At 40.5% G+C, this 27,324-nt stretch overlaps 1 protein-coding gene across 1 annotated transcript; it reads left to right on the top strand.

Moving 5' to 3' along the window:
* LOC104953000 (netrin-G1-like) lies at positions 1 to 26,686 on the top strand (the record flags this gene model as incomplete). The annotated part of the gene is made up of 3 exons (XM_010779915.1): positions 1 to 187; positions 5,700 to 6,343; positions 26,043 to 26,686. Coding segments are annotated over exons 2-3 (902 nt in total), but the record flags the coding sequence as incomplete, so codon positions are not given.
* Positions 26,687 to 27,324: the final 638 nt, after the last annotated feature.

The following is a 27,324-nucleotide window of genomic DNA, read 5'->3' as shown; positions in this document are numbered from 1 at the left end:
CTGTAGTGGAGAGGGTGACACCTATGACTCTTCGCCAAGGGAGCCCGGTATACGCACCTAACTGTAGTTATTCTATCAGCTCTCCCTTCAAAATTCGCCGACTATTAACACCATCAACTTCGACTGGAGGACTTTTTTCCCTTTCCTTTTTCTGCACGCGCAGAAATCCACACAATCTTAATGGAAGGTAAGATATTTCTTTTGTCTTTCCGAAAACATCGAGTTCTGAAGCAGTGTTGTAGTGGAAACTTCGTCTATATTATCAGGTTGTTATGAGCGTCAACAAAACAACCAACATACATTATATTTCCAGATATTTTGTTTAGTTTTTTCGGCGATCCAATCCTTCCAACTAATAATGTATTCTAATTGTGTACTTTTTTAATGTATGTCCTGAGGACTTGCCTCTGTTAAGATTTGGTTGATTTATTCTCCACATGAATCCCTGTCATGTTGACGGATCCTAAATGTGATAATACAATCGCAATGAGTTAACTCATAGTTGTGGTGTGCACGGCGTTAGATGACACGTCTTATCAGAGCTGAACACTGTAATTACTGTTTGCTGAAGTCGAAAATGTTCTAACTGTTTTTCAATGGATGTTAGTGCGTATTGGCTTGCGTCGAGGCTGTACCACATACTCTGTTGCCATCTTGGAGCAACTTTAAATATAAGATTCGACTTTCGACGAAACAAATCATGCCATGTTAATTAGTTTTAAATGATTTCCTTCATATGAGTGAACGGGAGGAAATGTGCTGTCAGGGATTTTCCAAAAGCATCCCCTCTAAGATAAAGTCAGAGTTGGATTTAAAACACAATATTAACTACTATGAAAAAAAAGAGATCTTGAGGCTGAATCGTTAGATAAACGACTCGAGGGAAGGTTTGCTATTTTACGCAGTTGCTCGAATTTAACCACGTCGTAAAAAACAATGGTTGAAGTTGAGATTTACAAGGAAGTCTGAATTGTCTTTAGGACCCCGCGGAGTGCTCGTATGTAACTGGACATAGCGTCTCCATTTGAGGAAGATTGCTTATCTCCCTCCTCCTTTACGGTCCACAACTCGGCAACACTATCAAATCTATCCAAAAGCCTCCATAAGTTGCTCAACATCAGGATGTGTTTTCATACGCGTTGATGGACTTTAATGCATTTGCGACCACTGCGAATCCCCTTAACGTCTTGTTGAAGTATTTATCGTGCGCCATTCCGATATATGCTGCGCTAAGAGCAGTGCTGCGTAAAGCCAAACAGCCTGTGTGGACTGTCGTTACTTGGCGGCGTTTGCAGGCGCGAAAGGAAAGGTCTCAATGGGAGCAAGTCCCGGAACAAAATATGGACAATAAAGCTACTCTAGTGAGACTCAAAAGTTAAAACAAAGTTTAAAAAAAAAAAAGAGAGAGAAAACGTTTAGCTCTTCATTTGAATGCCGCTTCTCTTGATTCATCTGGTGAAATTAGAATAATCTGGAAAGAGAATAATCACTCGAAGGCGTATCAAAGTACTGCTGCAACTTCTTTTGGCTGTTAACTTGTTGAATGAGCAGCTCGACCCAGGAGCGAATTTAAATGTGAGTATTGTCGAGCTTTGAACATTCATATTGTTCATTTTCCTTTTTGTGCACACCGTCACAGTTATAGAGCCATCACAGTATAGGTTAACTGTCACTCTAATCAGGTTTGAAGTGGTATTGTTTAACATACGGAAGCCTAAAACATCCCTATTATTTTTCCGATTAATATTTGTTTTATAATGGGACTTCAACCTGTTGCGCAGCAGGTCAGTAAAGTCAGATATAGGTGTGCCTCGCCTCTGCGCAAAATCTGACCCAGAACATAACGAGACAGCTCCTGTTAAATATCTAAGTGTGTGTGCCTAATGGTTGCTTTCTGTGCATCTTACTTTGAAACGTGCTTTATCACATGAAAAACTATAACGTCAAGGACTTTTTCCTTGCTCTCTGTTGTGTGTGTTTGATTGCATAAATGTAAGATGTCCTAGATTTTAGAATGTATTCAACATGTTCTGCGTTTTTGCATGTTAGTGGTTGGAGAAGAACTTTAAATAATGTATGGCATCAAATTTCATGTGTGGCATGCAGTGGTGCAGGCAGGCTGCACCACTGCCTCTCTGGCTGGGCTCCTCACTGAGGGACCCTCACACTGTCTCCACATCAACCACATCCTCCCAGGGTAAAAGCTCTTTGCACAGACAGTCACTGTTGTAAATAAAAAGTGACTCCAATTTCAGAGGCTAAAGGTGGAGCCCCTGGACAGTAATTGTGATGTTTAATGTGCTTATAGATCTAGTGCAGTAATGGTGCCGTTGAGAGACAAAGAAATGGAGAAGGGTTTGAAGAGAGAAAGAGCAGGGCTGACCGATTGAATGAGAGACCCTGTGAGAGTGAAAGACAATGAGAAGACAAATGCTTGCCAGTACAGACATGCTTCTGCTTGCCAGTGGATCCCACTGTGACTCATATGGAAGGGTTTGGTTCTTGGCGCGGAGGACCTTGGAAGCATTAACACGTTTATTGTTGCACTCATCAGCCGGCCACAAAGCATCAGTCTGCTCAAACTGGCTATGGATCAAAAGTTATTGGTTGGAAGTCAGCAAAATCAATAAACACAACGAGGCGGCATTGTGCGTGTACACATCCAAAATCCTTAACAGGTGCTCGATACAGAAACAGCAAGACAACAGAACAGCAATTGTTGCGAGGTAAACCGCAGATGGGGCATCAGTTTAGGCTGTCAAGGGCTGTTTTCTTGTTTTTATACTGAAATCAATAAAAGTGTCATCTTGAAATCGACGACAGTGTTTAAGGTACAGGTGTACTACTGTGAATCGTAGTATGTCATCACCATGGACAGCTCTCTTCCACTTTGCCCATTAAGGGAGCCAGGAGGAGGTCAGAAAGCCACCCTCGGAGACAGAGAGCAAAGCCACACTTTAGCGGGATTACTATAAAATGAATAGAATACATCCGCCATGGTTTTTAAGAGTCTGGCTGGGAGTTTGTAAGCAATATAAGCCACGGGGCACGGCTGCCTGCTGACTTTTAAGACACTCCGCCATGCTTGAGCTGCCCAGGGGATGGAATGCAAGCGGACACAAGGGGGTGTTTCAGAGGCTTCAAAAACAAGTGAAGGAAATGAGAGAGAGAGAGAAAGAGGGGGAAGCTGAGGGTGAGGGTGGGATGGTCACCCTAAGCTCTCACTCTCTCTCTCTCTCCCTGCATATGGAGAGCTGCTCAAATATTTATGACTTTTAATATAGAATCTGACTTCATATTTCTCTCATTTAAATTATGACATTCCTTAGTTCCTCCGTGCATTATAGTGATACGAGGTATGTTGAAAAGGCGGGGGAGACAAGAGGAGTAGTTTCTAATTCCTGTATATTTATAGTTTCAGAGTGTAATTTTTATAATAAAGGTTTTTTTCATATTTGCACCTCTCTATTGGATTTAAATGAGCCAAGATGGTGTCAAAACACTTGTTGTATGTAGGTTATTTTTAATTAAAACAATAACTGAAAACGGGTCTTAAAACATTTGTTACTGCATGATTTACTCCCTTTCCTTTCAAATTGCTGTGCTCTGATGTTGAATGGTATCTGTCAGCAGAGGTTCACTGTGCATCCTGACACATTTTCCTTTCATCTGAAGATTTCATTACTCCAAGTGTCTGTGAATTAAATCCAATATCCCCGCGGTCAGCTCAATTTGCTGTCGCTTATTAGCTTTGAATGTTCCCTTTTAAATAAAAGAATAGCCTCCCTGACACTGCAGCTGGTACCTAATTTACCTGTCTTTATAATGAAAGTCAACCTCAGCATTATGAAAGGGCGAATATAGGTGTGTGTGAGTGCTTGTGCGTGTGTGTGACGCCATGTGAGTTGGAGAGTGGTCCATCCTGTGACGCATCGCTGATCAGCGACTGACATTTATATTTATGAATTTTGATACACGCAAGAGAAATCGCTCATTCATCACTCAGAGCTCCAGCCGTGTTATCAAATTTGTAATTGGCCTCACCTTAGGAGTCTTGTTGATTGACATGAGCATTTTTTAAAACCCTAAATTCCCTCCCTTAAAATGTTTCTTTCACCAGTTTATTTTCCCCTCCCACCAGAGGTCTATCAAATGAAGCCTGCCTTCAAACCTCCTGACATGGCTCAGGTTGAAAGGTCTGCCGAGCCTGAATTGTGGTGCAGATATTCATTTTGCTTCAGATGAATATCTGTCATTACATTTGGAATGTATTCACGCCCGTAGTCATTTTTGTAAAACGGGCGTTAGGTTGGGAAAAGAAAAGAGGTGATTGCCTTAGATGTGGTCAAAGGTATTCAAATTGGCACCATTTTCAGTCAAAGACAAGATGGCCAATTTAAAATACTGAATTTTAATGCCTCCATATGTCAGCAGGGAGCACAGAACCCAGCCTGCGTGTGTGAGCTGTAGCAACTCATTAAGATAAGTTTCTGTTTCCACAATGTGATCCATATCTTTGTCCTTTCACACGATGAACCTTTTTTATTAAAACTCTTTCCTTAATTAATTGTATATGACTTGATAATCTCTTGATAAAACGGTAATCTCGTGACAAAAATCCAAAAGAAGCTTTTTCCTCTGAACATAAAAGACTCTCCACATGCTTTCAACCCAATTTTACCAGAAACTGTTTTATTTCAGCACTGACTGTCAGTCACAGCTGTAGCCTAAATGGGGAGAGAGTAAAGCTGTTGAAGGGAAAGGCATGTTCCCAGTGGTTGTGACAGGCACAGCTTACGTCTGAATCTGCGTTAGAATAAATGTGATGTGACATTGCAAACTTGTAATGGGCTTTTAAAAGGGATAACTGTTCATGCTTGTTGACATTTGGTCCTAAGTAGATAAACGTTCAATTGTAATGTGAGTACATTTTTCTGAAGAGCCACTAGCGGATACTTCCACAGACTTCTCCCCCAAACCTCCGGCTACTGAGCACATTGACTGTTAACACCTAACTCCTATTTACTGAAAAGTTGCATTGCTCTGTTGCAGGTAGTTTTGTTATAGCTGCTCCACATTATTTTCTCCACCAGCGCACAGACCATTTACCTGAGACATTGAGATTGTGTGTGTCTCCACTGACTGCTGCCAGGCACCATTACCTGATGAGTTAGGCCATCTGACTGATGGCTTGTGATAGCTCCGGGAAACGTACAATCCCTCAAATAGACCATTTCTGTCTCCCAATTTTACTTTAATATTTCCCAAATGCCTCTGAAAGCTTTGGGACAAAGGCAACCCCACATTCAGCAGTGAAAGGAGCAAGAGAATCGGTAAAAGCAATAACTTAAATGCGGTGACATGACACATGGAAATAAGCCTTTTTGTATGAAAATAAAATGGAGATTAGGCTTCGCAGAACAAGCACGATTTGAATTGTATAGACTGATTTTGGCAAGGTTATTATTGAGGGTAACGTATAAATAGTGGACTGCTGCATTGTCTTTGTGTATAAATGGTGTGTGTGTGAGTGGTAGTAGGTGATGTGACGCACATCGCACATGTTATCCACCTCAGTGCCCTTAAACCATGTAGAACTTTAAATATATACTATAATTCAAAAGTAATAATAACAATATCTCAAATGCTTTATATGTTCTGTTAAATTCACCAAAGTGTCCTTTTCTTCTGTCTTATAGGATGCTGTGTGCTGCAAAAACCACAACTGAAAGGAGATCAAGCTAGGACATCTGACAGCCGCTGACTTATGAGGAGTGTCACTCCCCTCTGCCCATCACATCTGACCGTTAGTTGACCCTTTCATCAACACCCAACACTTGTGAAAAGCCCCTTGTTGACACACCTCATCAACCAGGCAGAAGTGCTAGCAATCGAAAAAACAAAATAACTAAATGGGGGCGAATCGTTGCCTGAAGCTGCTCATACAAAAGTAGCAACATGATGCCACAGTTCCCAAATGCACCATTTGGCTGAAGTTGAATTAGAAAATTCTCAGCGATTTTGTCATTTTTTTATGACAAAGCAGCAGCTGTAAAAACTAAAAGTTCAACAAAAAACACACAGAATGAGATCAGCGATGCTTTTGCCCGTTTTGTTCGCTCTTCAAGCTGGGTGCACCAGCGTGGCCCACGCCATGCAAAACTACCCCGCGGCCTGGGGGCACTATGACGTGTGTAAGTTCCAGATCTATACAGAGGAGGGACTGGCGTGGGACTACATGGCCTGTCAGCCAGAAGGCACTGACATGACGAAGTACCTGCGAGTGGCCCTCGACCCCCCAAACATCACGTGTGGAGAGCCGCCAGAAACGTACTGCGCTTTGGTGAGTAGTAACCTCGCCCGTCCCGTGATGGAGACAAATGAGGCTGTAGGCAGGATCACACAGAGTACTGGGTCAGGGATAGAGAGCGGTGCATACAAGGGACCGAGCTATTGCTGCGTCAGAGATTAATGTGCACATTGAAACAGTGTGCACACTTGGATGCACTTACATGAAGCAGCACAGACACAATGCAGAAACACATCAATAAACAATCATTGAGAAGCAGGTGTTAAGGTCCAATGGTTTATATCAGCACCCTAATATGTACAGCACATGCAAGCAACAAGTCATTCAGCATGAACCACAGTTAAATTACTCATCTGGTAGCCGAGTTAAATCAAATGTGTGTCTTTTCTCACAGTACTAAGGTTTTAAACTGCGGTCACAGATTGTTTGTCAGAGAGAACCATTCAGAAAAACCCATTGAAAGCTGTTTGAGAAAAGGAAGGCACTTTCAAAAAATATTTAGCAGGTGATGTTTTTTTAACCACCTTAACCACACCCATAGCTCCTCACTGGAAGCTGATTGGTGAAAAGTTTTGTATGAAGCCTGATGTGCTGGATTGGATCTTATGATTTTTCTCGTATGATCTGCAATATGTTAAGAATGTACCTGACTCATATGGTCATTTATGCATATTCTAACGAGCCATTTAATAAATGCGAGGTATTTTGTTCTTAATCCCTTTGAATAGATAGATATATGTTGTGCTATATCATAAAACGCTGCAGAACTTTAAAGTTATTTATTTTCCTCTTTAAAAATGTTTTTTTACATTTACAGCATGTTGACAAATTAAGGTGTTTGGTCAAAAAAAATGACAATATTAAAATGTACCACTTAGCTCTAATAAGCAAACACAGACACATGCCAAACAAAGTATGCCTGCAAACACTAAAGCACACACACACACACACACACACACACACACACACACACACACACACACACACACACACACACAGTAGATCAGTCTTAGCACTGATAGGGTAATTGTACTGGCGCAGTTGTTATGCACTGCATGCTCACAGCAGTCTCAGCGTCGTGTTTCATTGGCCCTTATCAACCTTTATCAACAGTTCAACCTCAGGTTGCATTTGTCTAGAATCACACAAAAGGAAACAGCAAGAGCCCACAGGCTCTAAAGTGCTTCATTAGAAGTTGCGTGTGAGCCCACTGAGAGCCCCTGAAAGTAAATATTTACCAATTAAAATGAGCATCTTTAAAAGGAGAGTTTTAATTTGTGCAGCTCCAGATGGCATTGAGACATTTAATGCCACTGTAGGATGACAAAGAAGCAAGTCGCTAGTCAGGTGTTATGTTCTGTAAAACTTTATATGAAAACAAACAGTAAAACCTTTATCATCAGTTGATTATCCCGAAAAGCACATTAAAATAACGCAGGGAGTAGAAAGAGACACATAGTGGTCAGACTGGTGCCTCCTTTGGCTACACAGTAACTGTTGGTACCTGACGTTGTTTTTGAACAACTTTGTCTATATATATATTTTCAATTGAAACATTCCTACAATATTGTTGAATATTCTTGTATTACTCTGTGTTTATAGTTGATAGTTAAGATTAATAAACCAAGTTGTTTTACTGGACATTTGTTAAGTTTCAAATGATAAGATAATGGTTACAATACATGCTAGTTGAGTCTATTTTGATGTTGAAATTCAACTGATGTTAGCAATGTTGCTAGTTGTGCGTAGGGTTGCAAAGAGGCGGAACATTTCCGTTACATTTCCATGGGAAGTTAAGCTGGGGAATTTTGGAAATATTCGATGCAAAATTAAACAACAACATGACATTTCAACAGATTTTTATTTTTTACATTTTTTTTTTTAAGTGGAACAGAACAAGTTTTAATTATTTTATTGAATAATTATTTGTTTCATTGAAGAACGAAAACAGGAATGTTAAGGTTAAATATTACTGTGCATGTGATGGAGGAATGCACAGTGCCTGTAGGGGGTGTGGTCTCAATAGCCATGCAGTAAGCAGTTTGCTATGGCATGGATATTCAAGTGTACTTGAATGGCATCTGTTTGTTTTAGTCAAGATTATGCTAAAATATACTTTCCCCAACTATATTTAAGTTCCCTATGAAGAGCCAACCTTCAATTTTGAAAATTCCCAGTTTATTCCCATACATTCTGGTTATTCCCATATATTCCCGTTTATTCCCGTTTATTCCCGTTAATTCCCATGGAAAGTTTCCATCTTTGAAAATTCCCGGAATTTTGCAACCTTAGTTGTGCGTCCTGCTTCTCTTACGCTTTAAAATCCAAAAGGATTCAGTAAACTCTACGTGTCCAGGGAACACACCCTATCATTCCCTGATAATAGGGGAGAAAGGTTGTGTGACACTTTTCAATAAGACAATCTAACAAAAAGCTAGTATGTTTAAAGTCCATCGATCTATACATTTTACTCAGCCACAAAACACTTTGCTACCACTAAACGTTAATCTACTGTTACACAAACAATGTAAGATGTAGACATCTGGATTGCGCCTAAACTTTGCCATGGCCCTTTCCACATTGTAGAACTACAGCAGGCATCAAAGGCGTGGATTGTCCACCCACTCAGAGGGAATTGTTTACGACAAACACTATCAATCTTTAATAACAGGACAGGAGTGATCACGGGTAGAATATAGAATTTGCAATATCCACACCTCGTATCATTTGCCAATTCAAGCTGTTCCTCAACTTAACTAAAAGGTTTTGTTATGCGAGTGTTCATACGTCGCTGCATCTGACAGGATCACCTCTGACTTGAATCTGAGGTCATCATTGTACAGATGATCAGAAACGCAGGCTCCTTCTGCACTCACTTAAACGGCTGTGGTGCCTTTGATCTGTTTACATTCTCAGTTGGCACACAGGCAGACAGACACCGTGACCTTATCCACCGGTGCTTCCTGAGACTTTGTTGGAGATGAGAGCAGCATGCAAATGAGCTTTTTTAGCCAATCACTAAGTTACCTGCAGTGAGCCTAGTCTAATCACTTTCCCCAGGAGTTGGTTTCCCTCATGGCAGACGGTCAAAGAGTCCTGGTTGGCTCGTCCACCCTCCCTTCCCTCTGTCTTGTGCTTTTGATTGCCATCTTTTTGGCTCAAGGATGTTTTTTTTGTCCAAACTAATCTCTGCTGACCGAAAAAGGGCATTAATCATTCAAGAGTGGATATTTTACAAGTCTAGGTTTGAGGTGGTTGATGTTTTTGGATGAAATGGTAATGAAAACCGTTTTCAGTGTTTGTTCTAATACCGAGCCTGCTTTCTCTTTGGAGAAAGTAATAAAAGAGAGTCCAGGAAAAAAAGGTGTCTAGGACAGGTGTTCTGCATCAGGGAGTTAGCCCTGTTTTTATTTTTAGCTGCAGACCTTCAGGGGTTCTTCAAAATTGTGTTGGTATTAAAGCTGTTCTCCCGTGGTGCGCTGTGGCACTGTCACTCACTATCATTCAACACTGCTTTAATATATTTTCCACTTAAAGGCAGTGGGCAAGCTAAAACATTGAAAGACGTATCCTGTCATTTAAGAAGATAGATGAATTGCCATTCATTTTCCAAATGTGTAATATTTCTTATTCATGCATTTGGGCTGCAACTAATGAGGAATGATTTTGAGAATTTTCATAGATTAATACAAATTATCCAATTAGACCCATTTGAATGTTCGTAGGAAAGATTTTAATTACACTATTGCACCACATGGGATTTAATTAACAATATCTGTTAATGCATAAGAATGCCTGCTGAACGTCATCTGCATTAAAAAACCTCTCATATTCATTTTTGATATGGTTAGCAGACATGAGAGTATTTTTAATTACAGCGCTTTTCTCCCTCCCTTAAGTCTAAATCAGGTTGGCTTTGGTGGATTTAATGGCAATTCACAAAGGTGGCAGGTCATTACTTTGCTTCATGAGGAGGTTTAATTTCCATGCAATTCAGAGTCGAACCAAATCATTTGTAGATGCCAAGTAATGGGCATGGATGTGTTTATTCCACAAAACATAAATAAGCGTTTGGCAGATGGCTGCCACAGCGTCTTAACATTTCACAATGTGAATTTGCTGGGTAAACACATTCTGTTTTGTTAAACAGACCACCCTTGTGAAGCATTGCTAACGGAGACTGCCATGGTGGAGTAGTGTTTGGATTAGTACCCTGCTGATTAGAAAACTTTTCACTCAATGGTGTGGTGGTTTGAATTGTGAAATCTTGGAGGAAGAAGTTGACAGACTCTCTGTTCTCCCACAACATCTCCAGTGATCTGGCAACAGATCTAAGTGAAGGAATGTGAGCTTTGAGTTAGGTGTCATCGGCCCACATGCTCCACAGTATCTGCAGCCATGCTGATTCATCCCCGTCACGTTGGCAATTGTATAAACATTTGTGAGACTGATTCAGTAATGGTGCTTATTCCAGCTACTCCGAGTCTGACTGGGTGGATTCTTGTAATTCCTCTGAACTTTATTCAGCTCTCTCAGAATGGATGAAAGGCGTTGCGGCTGCCAGATCACCACACGGCCCCTCGGAGGCTTAGCAAGGAAAGACGAGACGAGAGCTCCTACTAAGCTGCTCGGAGACTGCAACGTTATTGACAGTCAATGCAGCAGACTTATCTTAGCTGGCAATGATGGGAGCCATTGTGAACATTCAATCTGTGTCTTACATGCTCATAGGAATTGACGTAATAGACTTTAGAAATTATTCGATTATAGACAAAAAAAGTAACCTTTGCTACATGTAGGCCAAGAGGTCAGGACATACATATTACATCTGCTAGTGCCTCAACTCTATGTCCTGCACAATGTGTTAATATAATAGCCTTCTAACTTGCTTTGCCAGTTCAATCGTTGAGCTCTTGGCCGTCTGGAATGAGCTTACTGGCAGTTTTAGATACAAGAAAGTACAGGAAGTGTAACCAGAGACAGAAGCTTTCCATGTGATGCTAATAACACTTGAGAAAGGTTGTGGTTAAGACTGCAAAGTGAAAGCATAAATGAATTCCATATTGTGACTTTTACAATATTCAGCTGATCATTCCCTAACCCTAAAGCTAAGCTGCACAAGTTAAAGGGGCCCTATAATGCTTTTTGGGGGTCTCCATTTCTTGTAGTGTGTTATATAGGTTGTTGTGCATGTACATGGTGCAGAAGTCTGCACAGGCTAAACTCACAAAGTTCCAAGAGGGAGTTTCTCTCCCACACTCTTACTCCCCCCACTGCCTGAAACGACTCGAGATGGTCCGCCATATTGGACAACTCCGTACGGCAACCCAAGTAGGACACTTGACACAGTGGCTATATGCCATACATTTTTGCATACATTCACAGTAAATATTTATTCAGTATGATACTATAGCTGTCTAACAGAAGTTAAATTCATTTCTCACTTATTCTGACACTGTACTTAACCCCAAATAAAAGAACCCAATAAAAAGAGTTGTTAAATAATAGTGAAGTCACGTTGTAATAACAATAACTCATCTCTCTCGTTTTTTTTTGTTTTCTTTTTGTGCTTTGCCAAACGCCACTGTGTCAAGTGTCCTACTTGGGTTGCCGTACGGAGTTGTCCAATATGGCGGACCATCTCGAGTCATTTCAGGCAGTGGGGAGCTAACCAATCAGAGCAGACTGGGCTCTGCTTTCAGACAGAGGGTGAAAATAGGTGCTGCAGCACAGGCAGTATGAGAAAAATAAAGAGCTTTTTGAACATTAAAGCATGGAGACATGTCACAGTAGAGGCACCATTACAAATATAAACCTGCAAATGAGCATAATAGAGCTCCTTTAAGATTTCCCCTTCTCCTCTTTTAACTGTGGTTCTCTTATGTCATTGTTTCTGTTCACTCATGTGTTGGAGAAGCAAAAACAACAATACATATCGAACTAAATATCCTTAGATAGCAGGAAACAAAACTCCAAGTATATTAACTTCATATATTACTAATTTGAGATGTGTAGGGTTAGGGGACATTGTCCACAAGTCAATCTATTGCTGATGCCATCAATCTCTTAGAAAATAATATGAACAGAAGTCTGACACTTCAACACAATGTTGGACCGCCATCATTTAATGAAAAGGCTAGGATCGATAGACAGCGATTGCAGACAGCTTGTGTGTGAGGAAAACCAGTTTGAACTACTCTAGCTGCTTAAATGACAGAGCAGTTCAGAGGTCATAACTCTTTGATCCCTGTTCCCTGCATTCATTCATCCATAAATTGTATTTGTTTGGGGACAGCAAACAGTTGGAGCGTTTAGCTTCCCGTCAACCCTGTGCCCTTGACTCTGTTTTGAAATGGCCCTGCCCGGCACATCATCACCGCACCACTGCGTACTAAGACACTGAGATGACATGCAACATGTCCCCTGACGCCCGGAGAGGGGGGAGTCATCATTTATTCTTTCACTCGCCTGCCACCTGTTTTGTGTCCCAGCTTTCTAATTTCCCTGTCTCTTGTTCTCTGGCAGCTGATGATGCACAATGTCTATGCCTTGTTTAAACATGTGGAGGTTGGACGCTGTATGAGGGGAGCACTTGAGGGAGATGTGTCGGCATTATTCCCTGGGATCTGAGACAGGTTCATTCTTAGAGGGTTGTAAATACAAACACAGATGAATTATGCATGGGACCTTAATAGAGAGCGATGGGCTTTGTGGTTTGAATAGACAGAGTCTTTCTGTGCTGCTTAACATTTGAATGCATGTTTGCCATTTAATACGGAGCGCTTATAACCATACGCATTCTTTCGTTTAAAGAATTTCTAAGCAGACAAAACACGTAGAAAGACAGTTTGGAATATTTTTCTGCAGGTGTAAGCAGAACTATTGCTTTCACAGAACAAAATTACAATAATAGTTATTCTTACTGGAAATATAGCTTTAAAAAAAAGACTAATTCACTAATACAAATATTGTCTATTATCCATATTAATTCATACGAATTCTAATACCAATGTTAGTACATTTGAACTCAAGTATGAGGAAACATGGTGGCAGTTAAACCCATATGGAGTCTAATGTTAGGTTTGCACACATTGTTTCATATGACTTCATGAAATTGTGACGTTGGTTTAATCCAAGTCTTGTTTCCCTTACAATGTTAGAGGGTACCTCCCCTATCATCATAAGAGATGATTACATTTATCAAATAACACAGCTGCACTACAGGCAGGTGTAAGTTTAATAATCAGCTGTTGGAAACATGTTTGACCTATAGCATTGAGTCCAGTGACGCTCGTGACCAGCTGAAAATCCATTGCTGAAATCAGATACTTCCATTAGATGTGAGAATGCAGCTGTTATGATTATGGCGCGGCAGTAGCGCAGTATACTGTATGGGGACTTGGATGGTAGCACTGTTGGGTCAAAGTACGGGGAGTGGACTGGTACCTTGAGCAATGCACAGGACCCCCGCACTGAGATGTATAGTAGCTGCCCACTGCTGATAGGGTGGGTTAAAAATACAGTCTACATTTCAGTGTTTACTTACAATAAGTGTAATTCGGACAGTCTTTGAATTCGATTTGAATGGCAGATTACTGAAAGAAAAACAACTGAAAGTCAGTTGACCACATCCCCACTTTTCATCCGGTTTCAAATTCTAGATCAACAAACTTTACATAAGATATTAAATCTTCCCTTTTCCCTTTAGGTTTGAATTTTAAAGCAGGATAAGAAAAACGCATTCACACCTCAGGGAACCAAACTGCTGGAGATAAAATTGTATTTTGGCATAATTCAAAGGAAATCCTTTTACCTCACGATATGACTCAGCTTCGCTTCTTTCCAGCAGTTCAGCAGCATATAGCTAATTTGCTGTTACAGACTGAATGCATTTTTCGTTTTCGTTCGGCATTTCTATAATGGAAGAATGACTGTTTCATCGATGAATCACTGTGTTTGTCAGACACTTTTGATTACACAGGAAACAATTAGTTATATAAGAGCGTGTGGTGCCTGTCGATACCAAATATACCGCAGTTTTTAGAGAGCCATAGTATTCAGAGCTTTGAATTGATTACTTTCTTAGTAAAAAATGGTTTGCGGTAACCTGTGTGTCTCAGCTTCTTTGACACAGCTCTGCTGCCCTTTCAATAAAGAAATAACAGGGTAACAACAAGGCTGTCCACACTGTAATTTAAAAAAAGAATTCCTTCACCATTAAACTGAAGTCTTCGCGCCCTCCCAGGCTTCAGTGCTTGCACAACCATTCAGCATTCTTTTACGCCTGACAAGCTGAATGGGATTCTTGTAAAAGATACAGTAATTGAATTACTCCAAAGCTATTTGGCAGGGTAGCTCTGTGTTGCTGCCCAAAAGAACTGAACTTGGCTCACCCATTTGCCAAAGTTTTTTTTCCCCTTCATAGCAGGGAAGTACATGTGATTGTGAAAGACTTCCCCTCCCTCAAGACACGGTCTATAATTTTGGTAGTAGTGTCAAGCGATCAACCAGGGAAATTAACCGTCAAAAGTGTGTGTTTGTGAGAATAAAACTGTGTATTGACAGCCTTTTTGGAAATGAGCACATTCACCTGTATATTTACACAGCAGGTAAACTCCTCCTGAATCTTATACAGGAATTAATATAGGATGATAATAACAGACATATACGAGTTTCTTTCCGTGGCTTGAGAAACTGAGAGAAATTGAATTTTCAAAGTCAATATTAAGGATAGCACTAATGTGGAGAAGAGGCTATCAAGTTGGAATGACTTTAATATGTTTCTAAGGTAAGAAGTCATGCAGATATTGAGCAAAATCAAGTCTTAGAACAATATTTTACTTAATCGCATCATGTGGCGTCTGGTTTTAGCTGCTTGACACAATTTAAGATAATTTTCCCTTAACCCATTATAATTTGTACATTTTAGTGTGCGTACGTGTTAGGCGAAAAGGACAAAATATGTTTATGAGTGAGGTTTTTATGTCTTTGAACTGAACCAAGCCTATCGATTCCTCTGTTTCCAATCTATTTGCTAAGCTAGGCCAATGATATCCAAGCATAAGCTCTAGACTGTAATGTACAGACCACACAAGATTGCTATCAATCTTCTCATCTCACTCTCTGAAAGAAAGTAAATAAGCGAATTTCCCAAAATTGTGCCTTAAAGGTTTTATTACAGGCAGCACTTTCATTTTGAATGGTCTGTGTGTCCAGAATCCCTTAGAGGTCAAAACACTGGCTGTGGTTTTTGAAAAGGTCAAGCATTACATGGCAGAATTCTATGTTTTTGTTTTCATTTTATTATTTATTTCCAGACATCATGAACTGAGTCAAAGGACCAAGACTTGAAAGAGAGAATTAATGGCAAGATGACAGGCAACTGTGGCGACCACCCTCCCCTAAGGAAACCCAGCCATCATGTTGTCACGCCATATCGATCTCTGAGAGAGTATAAAGAGAGTGTGCTGTGGAAAGAAAGAGAAGGAAAGGGAGAGAGGGAGAGAGGCAGATCAAAGTAAAGAATGTCCGATTCCAAAAGTGACCGGTGTGATTTTATCATGCTCAGTGAAAAGGGTGACATTTCAGTCATGCTTTATTCTTCACTTTGGCATTTCAAATTAATAAAAGCCTCTAATAACTATGCATATTGAAAAGATGGAGGACGAGTTGACACACTATGAGCCAACACACTGATGAACAATGCAGCAATTTCACTCTCGCTGTGTCTCGTTCATTCTTTCGCTGTCTCAATTTCATCCCAGTTTCTATCAATTTCTCGGCGATGACCCCCGCGTCTCATTGTAACAGGGTGAGAACTGAGTCTATGTCTTCCGATTTTCTTCTCAATGAGAGAGCACTTAAAATCCCTCAGCCGCAGATTGATGTGTTTTGAAGCTGCTTATATGAAACTACCAAGAATCAAAATCAATAACGTGATGATTTTAGAATAGTTTATCAGGGCATTGTTAAGGTAGAGCCATTCTAGGGTAGCAAATGGATTATACTTTCATTTTCTGTACAGCCTAATAGGAGTGAAATAGAAATAGAGATTCTGGGCTGGTAAGACGTGATGAGATCAAGTCTGTTGCCTTAGCAAAGGTCAGCCATCCTTGAGGACATTGTTATTTACACCATACAAAGCAAGGGTTGAAATCAGTTAAAGAAGCCCTATCGGGATCATTTTCAGATGCATATTTGTATTTTGTGCCTTTTCCGTGACATGTACATACTTTAATATTCAGAAAGGTTGTTATTTTTCTCATACTGCCTGTGCTGCAGCACCTCTGTTCACCCTCTGTCTGAAACCAGAGCCCAGTCTGCTCTGATTGGATAGCAGATCTGTTGTGGGTCAGCCGCCCTTAGCCTATCGAGTGCAGTGTGTTGGAGCGCTAACCAATAGAAGCACGAGTGTTTCAAAGCGGTTTCCCTATGTTCAGAAGTAAACAAAGAAGTCCAATTAAGTCGTTTTAAGGCAGGGGGGGAAGTGTGTGGGAGAAAAACTCCCTCTGGAGAGAACTTTATATTAGGGATTTGAGCCTTTGCACAAAAACCTACAGTATATAAACACACTAAAGGAAAGGGAAAAACCCACAAAGCATAATGGGGCCCTTTCATTTCAAAAGAAGAAGCACAATTATGAGTTTAGTCACACATGGTGGAAAAGGTTATTTTTTGGCGTTGACCAATTGCAAACTGTCTTGATAGAGCTTAAATGTTTTCAATCCACTTTGAAGTGTTTCTTTTATTTGTTATAGGAGTTCGATAAAAGGCTTGTTAAAACTGACTGTGTATCAAGTATGGAGCAAGAGCTGAATGAAGAGATAAGCCTTTTCAAAAATATGACAACGAGCAGCTCTAAAACTTAAACCGCATGTATTCGCTTGAACCTTTCATCTCATCTAATTTCTTATTTATTCATGACAAAACATTGTACTGTAAGATGGTCTTTATAGTCATTATAAACCGGTACAATGACACTTTTAAGGTTTCTCTTGATGTAGTTAAAATAAAACAATTGAAAGCATTAATACAACCAAACGCCATCTTGTATTCGGTTTTTTTCAACATTTTTTGCACAGCTAAAGCCAATCAGAAACCACGAGAAACCTTCAAGGCAAGGCAATTTTATTTATACAGCACTTTTCAGCACGTGGCGATTCAAAGTGGTTTACAGATTAAAAGCAAAAGACATTTAAGAACAAATACAGCATAAATACATTATTAAAAAGGCATTTCAAAACAGGCATAATAAGCAAAGGTAATGAAATTAAATAATGAAATAAACACAGCAGGTACAGAATACATGACTAAAAAAGGCATACTGTAGTGTGAGTATGGGCAGCTCAATTAAAAGCAGCGGCAAATAGGTGCGTTTTTAATCTGTTTTTAAACCCTGTAACTGTTAGTGTCATGCTCTGTCTCTACAGGATCAAACGAAATGCTTGTAAAATTCATCTGATATGTTTATTTTACACACAAATATCTGCCCGTTAAGAATTCTCTCTCAAGTCTATTGACAAGAGAGGTATACATTTTCCCACTCAAGCAGGCGGCGTTTCACCCAGACTGCTTTGGAATACGGAGCTCTGCAAAGAGAGGCAGAGACGTGGCAAAGAGAATTAAACATCCTCTCATTAAAGCAATGTTAAAGCTTTTTATTGAATCCTCAGAGGGAATCACACACCTACAGGCATGCAGCGAAACACACACCAATACACAAAATATGCAGGTATGATCACTTACACACAAAGCAACAAATATGCAAGTACAAATGACTTTGATTTAGCTTTACACACAGCAAAGCAAATGCACACACACACACACGCAAACACACATGAAATTCCATCACCATCCCCCATGGTAATAAGGCAGTGTTTAATTTACCCCAGTGGGACTCTGCCACATGGGACAGATAATGAAGCCAGGTGTTAATTAATGTGGAGTGTGTTTCCCCTCGTCTACCGATGCCCCGTGAATCCCAATCAAGGCAGAGTTGCCAAGCAGTGTACTTCAAAAAGCCCAGACTGGATGTACTGCAGTCCTCAAAGGGACCGCTTTGGCAAGGGCTGCGTTCCAAAGGGCGGAGTGCTTGGCGTGTGGCAAATCGAAAACACGAGCGCCGGGAGATTTGACTGTTTTGGTTTTGATCAGACGTCGGTGCCGATAGCAAGTAACAGCCATCACCTCTGCACCCTGTAATGTGCTGCTTACTGAACTACCTGATGCTTATTTTTTCATTTAGTTTGCTTCATTCTCCCTCACACATGACACATAAAGGAAAAGGTATGCCTTTGCAAGGTTTACCAACATATCATGACTCAATCTTTATTGCTATCATGATTTAACTCTGCAACAGTGTTTCTAAAATGAGGGTGCTAGAAACCCTATGAGAGTACTGCATGGGGTATTTGAGATTTTTAAATATTTCATTTTGTTTCAAATATGTTAAAAGAAGATCAGTTTATTGATCAGCTTAAAACTGGAACCAAAAACGTTCCTACTTGGCCTATATCTGGAAGGACATAACATACAGCGTTATGAACAAGTTTTTATAGATATCTGTTTATTACAAGCAAAAAGAGTGATTGCCTAAACATGGAAAAAGTTCACTTACATTCTCAAAGACAAACAAGAACTGTTCCAGAAGGTCTGGGGACGTTTTATACGGTATACCAAGAACAACAACCTATCTCAATTTGTGAACGAACCTGGGGCGTGATAATATGACATAATATGTTCAAATTTAAATTACTGTGATAGCCTCTGCAGAAATACGGTCCTATTGCTGGAAAACTGGATGGTTGCCAATGTATTAAAGTGCCCTTGTTGTATGTATGTACCAATTTAATTTAGTGTTGTTATTTTTCTTTAAAGTAAAGTAATGTAGTTGTCCTGTGTATATGTATGTATTGCTTTGGGCTCTATGTCTTCGCATGTATGTGATTTCTTTGTATGCTGAAAATCAATAAACATATTGATAAAAAAAAAAGAAGATCAGTTATCCATAGGTAATAAAATAAATATGCTATGATAGGTTCAACAAGGGTAAACAGTAACCACATCTCATATTTAATATTCCTCTTTTGAATGAACTGTTGTTAACTGCTGCAGCAAACGCAGATAGAATATTTAACAATATCTTTGATGACTTATTCCTTCTGAAGACGCCTTGATAATGGTCCAAGGCACACAGGTTGGCCATCACTGATTACATTACTCGAGCAAGCCTGGGCGATTTGATTTTCACACTGTACAGAAATGAAGGTGAGCCAAATGTTATCTGTAATGGTAGAACAAAAGCACATAATAGTACTTTTGTGCTGTACTTGCATGATATTGAACTGCCATTATCTGCTGTCAGGTCTCAGACCTTCAAAGCCCTCCAACCTCAGCTATGATATGATGGTGCACTCACAGGTCAGATGAGCAATCCTCCTGTCCTTCATTCCTCTGAAGGTCAGAAGAATGAAAAGCCTGGCTCTATAGTGAGCCACTGCTGGCCCTGACTGCAGGTCATTAAAGCTCTATTGAGTTTCTGCCAAAGCTCTGACTCTCCCAATATCTCACCATGGCTCATTTCAGCTGTCTCCTCCGTCAGGGCTTATACAGAGCCCTGAAAAGATCAACACCCAGTCCCTGTGTTCGCTCTAAACTCAAGCATTCCCTTTTCTGAAAAGCCAACCAAGATCTCTCCTGATATCCTTTTTGGCAGAGCTTCTAAGTATCACCACAAACGTATCATTCTCAGTTATGTCGTAAGTATCATGTGAGTGCCGGGCTAGACTTCTTGCACTGATTGAAAGTTTAGATTTTATTGTGGTCTTAAAATGGGCATCCTGTGATTTTGTGAAGTGGTGCTTCAGCTCAAATCATCGTCATCTTTGTCCAGGATCAAATCCCTGAACATTGAATCACAGACAAGTGATCTCACCAAGCTGTCATTTGTCAAATTCTCCTCCTCTGGTGCACTCCATGAATGAGAATGGGCATCCGGAGGTGTGATAGAGGTTTGGGCCGGCGACAGGTCTGCAGGTGTCGTGCGGCAGGTTAGGAGGTGTAAGGCTGAGCAGGATGATGGGCTGATTAATCCAGCAACACCTCGGGTCCAGGGGGAGAGACTTTCCGCCACAGAGGCTCTGAAGCAAGGAAAGAACGGAGGGCTCTGCTCTAGCGAGTAAAGTGTGCCCAAGCCACAGATTCATTAATGGTATATTACTGTAGATTTCACATTGTAGCCTTAGCTTTTAAACTGTTTGTATAACGGTTGCTGAAACATCACGTTTAAAAAAGAGAAAATATGGTTCATTCCAATTTCTGACAAAAATGGGACAAAGAAGTAAAATGGTCATACTGTAGGTTTCAACAAACCCACAGCAGGTGGCCCGAACCTATTCTTAACCCTTATGTTGTGTCCGGGTCTCCCGTGACCCGTTTCAAGTAAAAATTATATGATAACTTTGCTCTAGTTTTTTTTATCAGAACAAGGCTTCATGATATCCTCCACAGCAGCTATGTAAACACTACAAAACAGATTTTGACAATTGTTGCCAAGTCTGAAGGTCTCTAAAAAAAAATTTGAATTGAATTGAATTGTTTTGGGTGACTCGGGGTCAAATTTGGCCCAACCAAGATTCATGTTTTGACTTTTTTCAATCTTGACATTTGAAATGATTTTCATTAGCCTAAAGAGAGTGTAATACACAATTTGAAGGTTCTCTAATTTGGCAATGTTAGCAGACAAAGTCGTTTAGATAATCTGGATAACCTTTCTGATCATGTGACGGCTTGTATTTATTGCCTCCAATAACTCTAATATTAAACATGTCATCCATGTATACGGTATTCCATGTTTGCATGCATGTACGGAATGAATGTGCAGTGTGTATGTGTCATTTTTTTTTAATAAAAAGCAAGAAGGTCAATGGTAACTCTGGTGGGAAATAAACAAAATTGAATAAGTCATCATTTCGATTGACCCACAATTGACAAATAGATTTTTTTTTACAATAATCATTATCATACTTTTCCATGTTTGTGCCTTTTGACTAAACTGCTTATCAATGTATGTGATGAATGAACCTATTTCATACTGTGGACCTTTGTTCATACCCAAAATAAATTTCCCCCGAGACTGTGACTGATAGCCCAATATTAATTTTTTCCAATAAGGGGGAATTTGCCAAATAGAGCTAAATGAATTTTAAAAAATCATATTCTGTGCAGAAATGTGTGTCTCAGAATGATTTACAGAAAAACAAAGCAGTGAGGACACATCAAACTTAAAAATGTCAAAAAGGTGAAATAAAAAGCTCGATTTAAAGGATATGGCAAGTGGAAAACTGCCGTGAGTTAAATCCGTGATCTGAGCTTCAAGTCCAGAAATCTGTCAACTAAACTGATTGGTTGGATTGCCTGCTCCCATCCTTCAACTGGAGCTGTCGCTGGCCAGAGAATTTATCTGCCGAGCCACATCCTGTGTCAAAAGACACATCAACGATAGGCTACGCTTTGTCAATCTCACAGGCCATATGTCACTCATTTAAACATCTGCCTCGCATCGCACCATCATGTGTACGTGTGTGTGTGTCTGTGTGTCTGTGTGCCTGTGTGTGTGTGTAGTGTTTGCATTGATGTTTGAAGCATGTGGGTATTTGCAAAATTGCAGATGTTGTCAGTGCAGCCCATTTAGTAGAGACAAAAAATCCAACAACGTATTTTTGTGTCAATACTTAGAAGATTTTATCATACATTTGTTGTGCAAAGAATATATTCTGTCCTGTGGCGTTTTTCATTTAAACACAACCATGCAATTAGATTTAATATCCACTGAGCTCTAATGATTATGTGCACACTTGAATGCTTTTTTCCCAGTGAATGACATTTGAATGCACATTCCCATCTCAGGTCTGTGTTTCTCTCTCTCTTTCTCTTTTCTTGCTCTCCTACTGTGTGACACCCTGATATTGGATTGACCTTATAGGCTGTAGAGATCGGGACATCATTAGCTGTGCGCCCAGCCGCAGCCTCGCTGCTGAGGCCTCCTCCACTGAGCCCCTGCCCCCGGACAGATCATATAGCACTGATAGAAACCAGCTGGGCTCCGTTACACAGCAGCCATGGTGGCAATAGAGATGTCAGCAATATCAAGTAGAGACAGACCCCATTAGAAGCCCTTGCAGCCCTGTATGTAATGTCAAAGGTGTGGATTAAGGGAGGCTATCTGACTGCTATGATGTTTTAAATTTGTATTCAGAACAAAATAATACAATTATAATAATACAAATATTATATTATGATGAATACAAGCTTATTAGAGACACTGCATAATAATTGTATAAATTAGCATGGTATAATAATCACAATAACACAGTTAGCCAAGTCTAGTATTACTGTGTTATGATATTCTATGAGAATTAATAATTCAATCAAATGTACGAGAGAAGGCCTGGAAGACGGTGATTTAATCAAAACATCAAAATTAAAAACTTTCCGACATACAGATGATTTACTTCTCAATCACTACATCGTCAATATAGCTTTTTTTAAGTTACAAAACCTTCAACCTGACAATAATCCATACTAAATTATACTTTCACGGCAGCAATTTTTTTTTAAGGGAAGGTCACATTTTCCAATTGGTCGATATCTCATTTTGGTACAAAACTCTTGTTCATCTCTAATTCTCTGCAGACTATTTCCCTCTCCCACAGTCATGATTACAGCTAAAGGATCAAGCTGAGAGGAGGACTTATTGTTTTCCAATAGCTACCCCACAGCAGAGTACAGAAGCCTTGGGACTTAAATGACCACAGAAGGTATTGATCTTCATAAGGAAATGTTTTTGTTGTTAAATAACCACTGCAGGAAATCCGATGAAAGGTCCTGACCTTTGGCTAAGTCCCTACCCTTCCACCTTCACTGGGTTGTATGAAATCGTTCCGGTATGGTGGGCTTTACTGGGAGAGAGTAAATACCGATGCCACTTAATGTTAGATTACGCTATGGCCTTCACATTAGAGTGGTATTAATGATAGAGGGTGCTTTCATGAAAGGTTTGTCCCCAGCCAGTTCCCATATGTGAACGGAGAGAATGATCACTTCCCTGAAGGCCTGAAGTCGAGAGAATGATTATGGATTGAATTTATGACTTGCTTTCCTCTGGTCTCTGAACACTTCTTTTTGTTATGCTAGCGTGATGAAGCAAATGTCTCTCTTTTCAGAGCCTCTATTCACTCAGTCAGGAAACTGTTTTTCTCATTAGCCACGGACGTTGCGGTTTGAGTTCTTCATATCGCCTGTGAATAAGGCTCCCATTTCGGAAAGTTGCAAAGGCAGCCGCCCCGCTGGTCCCAGGCCTAACTGTGACAACAAATGAAACAAATAGAAAAATGAAAAAGTGAAAACTCATGCTTCTGAATGACAACAGGGAAATCAATTTCCGTCTCACACTGTCTTTGTTTCTCTCCCTCCCTCCTGCACTCTTCGTGTACCGTCGTCGTCTGAGCAAACCTCCAAGGCAGTTCGAGCTAAAGTGGGGAATTCAACGAGCCTCAGCACACGTTATTGGCAAACAGTTAACATTCGTATAATTGAATGTCCCGGTGGCCAAACTCAAGCAGCCCCTATATTCTCTTTCAGATCTCTCTTCCTCTGTGTTTCTGCATCTTGTGTTGCCTTTCAAGTTTCACGTTAGCTTTGCATGTGTGTGGATGTGCAGCAACGGCAGGTCTACTTCCTGAAAACACAAAAAGGTGTACATGTTTTACATTGTCTCTCCCTCCCACTCTCTGTTATGCTCTCACTCTCTATCTTAGCAGCATAACCCTTATTACCCTCCTAACTGGATCATGCAACGCTCCTTTGAGTTAGCTGAGCAGGCCAAGTGACCCACAATCCCTCTGTCTTGTTCTACCTCATGCCAGAGTTATCTCTTCTACTGTAGCAGAGGAGCTGAAAGAATATCACAGTACCACAGGAAATACAATTCACTGAGAAGATCTGTATCTAAAAAGTCATACACACATCTAACTGTGACGATAAAGCGTTTTTTTCTTTGCGAGGGAAGTTCTTACTACAAAGACAAAAAGCAGTCATCGGCCTTTTAAATAAAATATAATGGCGTCTGCTTATCAGTATTCCTTCCAGTGATCTTCACTCTACAAAGTGGCAGGCTCCGTCGAATGCGCCGCAACACTGGAGAGATAAGGGAGTAATATGGCAGATAGCAATGTTCTCACCTTTAGATAATTTTGCGTGTAGAGTGTCAGATGATTGCTGATTATCGAACCGCTTTACAGTTGATCTGAATCTCATCTGCACTTAACCTCATTGTTCCTGGAGCAGAGGTGAGAGGAATGTCAATTGGAGTGTGTCTTCTGCTTTCTGGCTCTGTTTCAGCTCCCTCTCTCTATCTGCCTTTCACTCACACTGACACACGCACACACACTCACACACAGGGATACAAGCCTCGTGCGCACACAAGCAAACACATTCAGAGCGCTCTATCCCTCTCGCTAACAAACACAAACACATCAAGAGCTCCTCTTTCTCCCCACTAACACGCTCACACAAACATCCAGACTGGGTGGATGTCTGTGGTACAGAGCAGACACAGGCCCATGAAAAATGCATGTCCCCTTGCGTGTTTCATAAGAAGCACTCATCGGGATTCCGTTCCCATCTCCGCTGGAACACCACACAGGAATATCAATTACACTGGCTATTTGGGTGGCAGTGTAGGCAGGACTGGCGCTGAACGAGAATATGCGATCTACAGTGTCATCGTAATGAGAGGGTCACTGTCTCCTATAGCTCTCGGGCCACTATGGCTTTTGCGGATTATAAAATACAGGGGGGCTTGAATGTGTTAGAAGGGCTATTGAGTACGGTGGGGGAATGGTGAAAGGATGGCAAGCCAACGAGGAACTGGAAAATAAAATAACCTTTTGACGCAACAGCCGGCCTGAGAGATGCTTTGGGGTTTATAATCGTGATGGTGGGACTACTACAGTGACTTTATAATTAACAAGTGTATGAGGACTCCACTTTTACTCTGAATATTTTATGCAAAACTAAATATTTAACTACATTTTTACATTTCAATTGCATAACCTCCCTTATTCAAACTACAGAGCGTAGTTTGTCCCTAGTTTTTTATTCATTTGTCATGTGCAGAAGCGCCGTAGAGTTACTCCAGAGTATTTAGATTTAATCCCAACAGTCAACAAGAAAGTCAAGAAGTCTAAGAAAGTGTGTATTATTCCTACCTTTTTAAGATACATATTATGAACTGGCTCTCAGGTATAATTACTGTAGGTTTAACTTATTCAATTAGTTTTATCTTCAAGGGGTCTGCCTTTTGTGTATTTGTTGAATTCTTGAAATCACACACCCTTGGATTTGGATAATTATTTCCTCTGTGCATAATAAAAGGACAACAAAATAAATGCTTTCGGTTATACCAATTTATTTCATTTATATAAAATAAGAAGCACCAAATCCAGACGCCTAGTGTCAACAAGTAACAATTGCATTGCTACGGTAATGAAAATATACTCTTCATATCATATGAGCTTGTGTCTCCAAATGACATTGTGGGTATTGAAATTTAAAAATAATTTGATTTATAACAACTCTATCTTTCAAATTACATTTTACATGATGTAATATGCATTTGTATACCCTGATTTCAACGTGCACTAACGTGTGTATCTATTTCTGTTTTTTATAGGAGAATCCTTACATGTGCAACAATGAATGTGATGCTGCCACTGAGGAGCTGGCTCATCCTCCAGAGCTGATGTTTGACTTTGAAGGTCGCAACCCCACCACGTTTTGGCAGTCCACCTCATGGAAGAAATACCCGAAGCCCCTCCAGGTGAACATCACGCTGTCATGGAACAAAACTGTCGAGCTGACTGATGACATCGTACTGACCTTTGAGTCAGGCAGACCTGAGCAGATGGTCCTGGAAAAGTCCCTGGACTACGGCCGGACCTGGACCCCGTACCAGTTCTACGCGACAGACTGCCTGGACGCCTTCACCATGGAGCCCAAGACGGTCGGAGACCTCACTCAGCGCACTCTGCTGGATATCATCTGCACTGAGGACTACTCCAGAGGCTACGTGTGGAAGAACGACAAGACGGTACGATTTGAGATAAAGGACCGCTTTGCCCTCTTTGCCGGGCCTCGGCTACACAACATGGCCTCGCTGTACGGCCAGCTGGATACCACCAAGAACCTGCGGGACTTCTTCACCATCACTGATCTGAGGATTAAGCTGCTAAAGGCAGCCACTGGAGCCACCATGGTGGATGAGAACAACCTGTCCAGATACTTCTACGCTATTTCTGACATCAAGGTGCAGGGCAGGTAAGATCCATTTATATTCCACCAAAAACCACTGTTTGTCTAAAAAGGTATGTGTTGGTTCAAATCCTTTCTAGTCAAACATTCATAAAGCTGATTTGTGAATATTTTAAACTGGACATGTTTAACATCCCGTTTCCTTGTTAGCAGTCTTGTTCTTCATTGCTTTTGTTAGGTTGTTACTTCGCTTCGTTGCACATTTGTCAGGAACAAGCCCGTCTGTGGTAAAAATAGTCTTAGATGGTTTTGTTTTTTTAATAGTCTTTGTCTAGGGAAACGTGTTTAAAACGTGAATAGGTCTGTATCAACGCCTTTAAATTACTGTTGTCCTCCGGATTGGATATAGTGAGATAATTGGTGTCTATGAATACATTTCAACTAGGAGGATAACTTAATCTAATTAAGCGAATTGACACTTTGCATAACGGATACAAGTGCAAAAAGACGCTTCAATGCCTCCATACCTTCGGGCTATGTTTTGTAAAATTTGCACTTGTTAACACGGAGCAGCCAACGTGTTGCAGTGGCCTGGAGTAAATTCAACCAAGCCCAAAATACAGTTTCTAAAAGCAGAATGGAACAGCCTGAGCAGCCGCTAAATTCGACACTCCTAAATTACTTATTACAACCCTAACTTGACA

Source organism: Notothenia coriiceps, unplaced genomic scaffold (genome assembly GCF_000735185.1).
Source record: "Notothenia coriiceps isolate Sejong01 unplaced genomic scaffold, NC01 NC01_scaffold00020933, whole genome shotgun sequence".
In the NCBI taxonomy this organism is placed as follows: Eukaryota; Metazoa; Chordata; class Actinopteri; order Perciformes; family Nototheniidae; genus Notothenia; species Notothenia coriiceps.
The sequence above is the reverse complement of the archived record's forward strand: the minus strand, read 5'-3'. Positions and strand labels throughout refer to the sequence as shown.